Source organism: Camellia sinensis, chromosome 5 (genome assembly GCF_055761805.1).
Source record: "Camellia sinensis isolate YWXY chromosome 5, ASM5576180v1, whole genome shotgun sequence".
NCBI classification, from domain to species: Eukaryota; Viridiplantae; Streptophyta; class Magnoliopsida; order Ericales; family Theaceae; genus Camellia; species Camellia sinensis.
The window spans coordinates 96,402,248-96,409,127 of NC_138965.1; the positions used below are offsets into that span (position 1 = coordinate 96,402,248).

Consider the following 6,880-nt stretch of genomic DNA (forward strand, 5'->3'; position numbering starts at 1 on the left):
TCCTATTAAATTAGTGTGATATTAATTATCCAATTGGATTAGTAGGATAAATTATCCTCTTATCCATTGTTTGATTTGCATGGGATAAGAAACTTATGAATGTAGGATTACAACTATATTTATTTTCTTTTCCAATCTTACCCTCCATCAATGTTTCTTCATAATTTTTACTTTATCAAAATTTCTTCATAAATGTGATTTTGAAAAAAATTATAAATAAATAAATAAAAGCAAAATTAAAATACAAAATACAAAGGCCATGTTTGGTTTGTTTTTTAATTTTTTTTTAAAAAATATATAAACTAATTTGATAAAATAAATATAAAAAAATATTTTAAAATTTATAAAAATTATTTTTGGCCTTCTAAAATATAAAATTATATAGATTTAATAATAAGTGTTTTAATTTTTTTTAAAAATTTCTTTCACCAAATTAATTTTAAAACAAGTTCATAAAAACCAAACCAAACATGACGACCACCAACCCACCCACCCACACAAAATGGTAATTAAACACAGGCAAACATGTCCACACACACATACACAAAATGGTAATTAAACACATGCAAACATGGCCTAAAAGTACACATGCAAAATTATGTTTGAACATAGATTTGTCTAAACACATATTATGTTTGATTCACCCATCAAGACCACACGTAACAGATTATGTTTTTTGTTTTTTTATCCACCAATCAACTCAAGTTCAATATTAAACTAAGAAAAACAATGTTCACAATAGTTTGTAGAACAGTGATGTGTGTAAGCTAGAAATATAGCACCTCCAATATCTTCTACACAACTAAATTCCCACATTATCAAATACTATTATATATTCTATTGTGTCGAATAAACCACGATCCCCAACATGTGTACTCATACGTGCCCGCCCAACAAAAGACATACCCACTCTAATTTGTCGGCATCGGAGAGACTGAAAACGAAGTCAACTCGCTGAGCATCTTTGACAATGAGAGAACCTGCTGTCAACCTTTGAGTTGATGTAAGGGGGAGCTTCAGAAGTTCAGCATTGACACTCCTCCTAGCTTGGGATAAGTCATGTTGATATCCAATCCTTTTAACAATCTCACCCAATCTAGTGTCCGTTTTGTCCAAAAAAGAGCCAAGTGTCTCTGTCATTGTAGCAATATTACTTGCGATTCCTTCAGTAGTCCTCGCTCTTTTTGTTCCTCCCTTGCTAAAGGTAGAAGAGTTGGATGCATTTCCATTTGTAGACATTGAACACTCGAAGTCAGCAACATTGAATTGCTTAGCTAGAGAACCATCACCCTTCTCCCCCATGGCTTCCTCCACAGCAATTGCTTCAACTGCATCTGTAGGATCTTCAGCTAACTCACCAGTGGCTCTGTCTTTGCCAAAGAGAACAAGCCAATCTTCATAATATGGAAATGACTTGTTTCGCATAGAACTCGCACTTGGTTGTCTCTACACAAGTTCAAAAGAAAGAAAGGACATTCAAGTATGCTAAATGAGATAAAATTGAAATGAAGATGAATAGGATATCTAGTAATTATGATGAGATGAACACTAAAAAATAGAAGAAAAAAACTTACCCGAACAAAGTTTTCCCAAGCATCATCACTGTCAACAAGAACCATCTTCTCAGTGTCATTCCATCCAAACCCGCTAAGCTTAGTCATTTCATACAAAAGGCCATAGTGTTTTCTCTAAATTTTTATCTTTGACTCAACGTGAGGACAAACACGAAGGTCACTTCCAGGAAAAGCCTTGACAATTCTCTTCTCAAGCTCGCCATAAAACCCCGACTTAAATTGCCCATTGTCAACCTTCCATTTAGGATTATTACACAAATCTCTTATTGCACTTATGAGAAACAACTCCTCCCTCTTCGTCCAAATCCTACGACTCCCAATTGAACCAGCATCTGCCTTTCCCTTACTTTTCTTTCGAGAATGACTGGTAGCAACACTATCCATGCCTATAATAATGATGTACAACACATATTATTGATTTAATAGCTCATTCTAATATACAAAATACAAGTATGGAAGACAAGGTAAAAATATGATTAAAAAGTGTGCATGAACTATATATATATATATATATAAAAGCACTCTTGATATTAAACAACTACTCAATCTACCTAAAATATAGATATTATTATGCAATCATGAAAGCAACAAATGGTTCTCCATGAAATAAAGATTAAAACAAATAAAATTGATTAGCTTGAAAAATAAATCCATCTCAACTACGTAAGATTCTCATTACATATTTTTCAATTATGAAAATAGACAAGATTCTCATCATTACAAATAAAATATTTAAATAAACTATCTCAACTACGGAGGATTTCCACCAACTCCTCTATTTGCTTGCCATTCATTAAACATTATGTTTGCCAATGTATCCCTCCAATCACTCCATTGATTTGATGGCTCTACTGTATTGATGAACTCTTCTCCTAAATCAGGTTGAGGTATAGGAGTGTTATTTAACTCGAACTCAAATGGATCCACTGGCATTTCACGTCTGATGAGGTTGTGGAGAAGGCAACATGCAGTAATAATACGACCCTGGGTCTTGATTGGGTAGTACGAAGCAGTTCTCAGTATTGCCCACCTAATCTTGAGTAACCCAAAACACCTCTCAATAACGTTACGAGCAGCAGAGTGCTTCATGTTGAAGAACTCCTCAGGATTCACTGGGATACCCCCTTCTCTCCATGTAGAGAGGTGATAGCGTTGCCCTCTAAATGGCACCAAGAAACCCTCTCCATTAGTGTAACCCGCATCTACAAGATAGTAGAAACTTGAAAACAAGTATGGGTTTCATATGTATAAGTACTTTAAAAAGTGGGCAATTAAGATTAGATCAATTAACTATATAGATTCATACCCATCGGCACCTTCAAACCATTTGGTCTATTCACAGCATCTCTAAGTACCCTAGAATCTGAAGCTGACCCTTCCCATCCAGGCAACACATAAATGAATTGCGTGTCTTGGGAACAAACACCCAAGACATTAGTAGCAATTTCACCCTTCTGTGTTCTATATCTTGGCTTATCTATTGCAGGAACAAGAACCCTAACATAAGTTCCATCTAGAGCTCCAAGACAATTCTACCAAAGATCAAAATAAAATAAGGTTATTCATTTTAAATATGTTAGTGTTTGCCCAAAATCTAAATGAAATTAAACTATGTAATACCTCAAAACACCTCCATCTATCATCTGTGCAATTTGCAGTTATTGGCTCTGGTGTCTTAAGTAAGACACCTTGTAGGCGTAAAATAGCCTTCAGGACATCGTTAAAGTACTGACTAACTGTTTGCCCAGACCGCATGAAATTGAACTTGATGTTGCGATTCTTATAGTCGTGTGCAATCACATTTAAGAACATTGCAACTTTCTCCTCTAAGAGGACATATTTGGAATCAGATAATCCCACACTTCGAACAAGTGTACAAAGACACATGAAGGTATGCCTATTCACTCGGAGTTGTTCATGACAATCAATATCGCTATCCTTCACCAATCTATTCAAATAGTCTAATTGTGCTTGGAAGGGATGTGGTGACCTTTTAATATCCAACATAGATTGGTACCTCTCCAAGGCAACTTGTAGTACAATAATGTACACACCACATGCATAGTTAATAGATGACACAACTTCTTGGAGTGCTACAAATGCTTCAAATAGGTCCATCGTACTGTCCGAGCATTCATTATTGTCCATCTACAAATGCTTCAACTAACACATCAGATCTAGTTAGTGTAAGAGATTAGAACTACATGTATTTCTGATGGGTACTGAAAGAGCTCCCCAAAGATTGCATTAATTCAAATCTAAACACATTCAATATGATTACAATTTTTTTCTTATGCAAAGATTTTTTTTGAATTTAAAATAGCAAGAGAGAAACATATCATATATTTAAAAATTATAATGAGCAGTCAAATTTGCAGAAATTTAATAAGGACTGTGAAAGAAAAATTCATAAGGTCATTATAAGGTTAATAAATACAAATACAGTTCTACTAGATATACTGAACAAATGTAGGTTATGCTGAAGAATAGAGGGGTGTACAAATGAACTGATTTATATATATATACTCTACATTACATGGTGCTATTAACATTATTAATGGGAATGGCTGCTTTTGCTCAAGAAAATTAAAGAGGCCTTTATTTTTAAAATAAGGAAGTGGAAGGACCATATCAGCAAAATTAATTAAAATTTTGACAATTAAGGATTCACTAATAAATGTGTAGTTAATTGTACCCACCTGTTACCTATTGCTACTGGTTAACTTTGACTCACCATTAACTGGGTATTATTAAGGACACCCCCAATCCCCATCCCCATCCCCATCCATACATGAAAATTGAATGAGTCCATATAATTTTGTCCATGGGACTTGAATGAGTACTTTTTTTTATTTTTTTTTATAAATGTTTCAAAAAAAAATTATAATTTCTGTTCTGTGAACGGTCCTAGCTGGGGCTGCTTTTATTGTTTTCTTGATTGTTCAAAACAATGGATAGAATAGGACAAATTTTCATTGAAATGTCATACAAGCAGACCAAACACAGCTCTTCTAAGCCCAAGAAAATGTAGTTCCAGCTCTTCTAAGTGAGAGAATGAAGGTTCAAAATTGAGAGCAGCCACTTTATAAAAATAATGCCGAAGGTTAGGCCTATCTGATTGTCCAGTCTTCTCCTAGGACACTCAATTAAAAGGGACCCTCAATTATATGTTGTATGTTCCACCAAATATACTTTCAGATTTTCTTGTTTGTTTCTTCTATAAGAATATAATTTTCTTCTTTGAAATTTCAGCCATTGTATCTGCAGATAATTTCTTTTCTTCAGCAGAAAATGCAGATTCTCATGTTGCAGATAGAATACCCTCCGTACCAGAAAATGTTAAAATGTTACTAATTAGGTTTATATTTTTCTCAATGTTAAAAGATACATTTAAAAACCCAAATATTTCTACTACTATTCAGATTCAATGTTTAGTACATGTCAACTCTCAATCAAAAGTGAATTTGGTTATGCTGGTTTTGTGAATCATCAAGTTCTTGAATACATTTATCCTAAATGATAACATTTTCCAAGTGAATTTTATCTTAATCGACAATGATTTGAAATGTAACTTTGTTTAACAGATTAAGTTATGGGAATCGGATATGAAAGGTTGGGATGATACCAGCTCATCTTTATGATGAGTTCTGGGGCAAAAATCAAACTCATCTGACTATGCATTCACTATGTACACTTGAAGAAATCATTTTATGTGTGTAATTTACAAGAAGGGAATTGAACACTTGAAGAAAGTTTCTGAGGTGCTCATGACTTTGCACGATGATATGGAGGTTTGTTATGGGAAGACTCAACAAAGAGTACTTATATGCACATGTGAGAATTGAACACTTGAAAAAATATACATTTTCTTGGGCCCTTAAACTATTTGGGACAACACGCGCTAATAGATTTCATTTTTGTCACCTCCACAAATACACTCCACGATCAAATAGAAAGAGATTCTCAATTGGCTAGTTTAGTACTTTGCTCTGTTCTGACATCGAAATTCCCCCAAAAAATCTGAATTTTAAAGGGAAAATTGATTTTCTTAAAGAAACAGTGAACATCCTTACATTTAAAAACTCAAAGACAAATCAATCACAATAAAAGGATTTCATAGTTTCAATAGAAAAAAATGACAGAAATGTAAATATTATATGTTCTGGGAAGCAGATCCATTTGAACATTTTTACTTGCTACAAGAAGAAGATTCACAAATATCCACCTTAACAATGATCCACTTACTCCTTTTTTTTCCTCACCAGTAAGCATTTAATGGATCACAACAATTTTCATAAGCATGTTCCAATTGTTTATGATAAGTTCTCACTTGAACATAGAATCAAACACATGGTGGGCAGAATTTTAACAATAGAATCAAACACAGATCTAGTATATAATATACCAAAACCATCAAAACATTGTTACAACTACATAGATCTATGTATATATACAAATACATCTCACAAATTCTGACAATGATGATTTATCATAAATTTTGAACCAAACATGTAAAATTAATTGTTGAAATAGATAAAAATCTGGAAAAATAAATGGCGAAGATGGTAATCTCACCGGTAATGAGAGTTTTTCAATGCCGACGGTGAATTTTCCAGCGAACGAAGGTTGAAATCGGCACACCGAGATGGAGATCTTCACGAAGGTGGAGATCCTTCACGAAGGTGGAGATCTTCTCTCAGCAAAGCTGCTGAGTCTTTGCTGGGTAGAAATGATATGATTTGGCTTACATTTCTGCGTATATAGCGAGGGTAAAAAAGTCTTTTTACTTTATTTCCCAATTCAGGATATATAATCCCACCCCTACCCCATTACTAATAATTCTACAAATTTGTTGGATTAATTATCCATTAGATTAATAATCCTAAACCAAAATGTTAAAACAAACATAGGATAGTTGGGCCCACGGATTAATAATCTCAATCTCATGCTCTAATCCATCCAATCAAACATGCCCTAAAGTCTCTCACCCACACCCATATATCACACACTTTCTCATTCTCCCTCATTTCAATAATATGTAGCGATCTTGAAATCATGAGCTTCAAATTTAACTTCATCATCAAGATCTGGAATTTTCTCATATGAAGTCAATTGAAATCAAAGGCATTTGTGTCTAGAATCTCCAGATTTTGAGTTTCAATTAGGTCTAGGGTTTTACAATCTTTTCTACCATGGATTTGATTTGAGTTTTCATATTGTATTTATCAAATTCATTGCAACGTTGAAACAATTTCTCAGTAAACTACCTCGAAAGTCATCAAAACCCAACACCATTGAATTGCCAA

At 33.7% G+C, this 6,880-nt stretch overlaps 1 protein-coding gene across 3 annotated transcripts; it reads right to left on the bottom strand.

Annotated features, from left to right (window-relative positions):
- Positions 1–672: 672 nt before the first annotated feature.
- On the bottom strand, positions 673–6,329 carry LOC114311445 (uncharacterized). 3 transcript variants are annotated; one of them, XM_028257591.2, is made up of 3 exons: positions 6,150–6,287; positions 1,575–1,960; positions 673–1,446 (listed from the first exon to the last, which is right to left on the bottom strand). In XM_028257591.2, exons 2-3 carry the CDS (start codon positions 1,659–1,661, stop codon positions 877–879), a joined length of 657 nt encoding a protein of 218 aa, XP_028113392.2. In that variant the 5' UTR covers positions 1,662–1,960; positions 6,150–6,287; the 3' UTR covers positions 673–876. The 3 variants fall into 3 exon arrangements, with proteins under 3 accessions (XP_028113392.2, XP_082725468.1, XP_082725467.1); XM_082869342.1 differs by lacking the exons at positions 673–1,446; positions 1,575–1,960 and adding exons at positions 2,796–3,106; positions 3,195–3,722 and having other exon boundaries at positions 6,150–6,329; XM_082869341.1 differs by lacking the exons at positions 673–1,446; positions 1,575–1,960 and adding exons at positions 2,796–3,106; positions 3,195–3,737 and having other exon boundaries at positions 6,150–6,329.
- Between the last annotated feature and the right edge of the window lie 551 nt (positions 6,330–6,880).

What these genes read in the sequence shown, in the direction of transcription:
- LOC114311445 (XM_082869342.1), bottom strand. Translation starts at nt 3,722, where the DNA reads ATGGACAATAATGAATGCTCGGACAGTACGATGGACCTATTTGAAGCA. An exon ending in ATAGATGGAGGTGTTTTGAG is followed by an intron (nt 3,107 to 3,194) that starts GTATTACATAGT and finishes GATCTTTGGTAG; the next exon opens with AATTGTCTTGGAGCTCTAGA.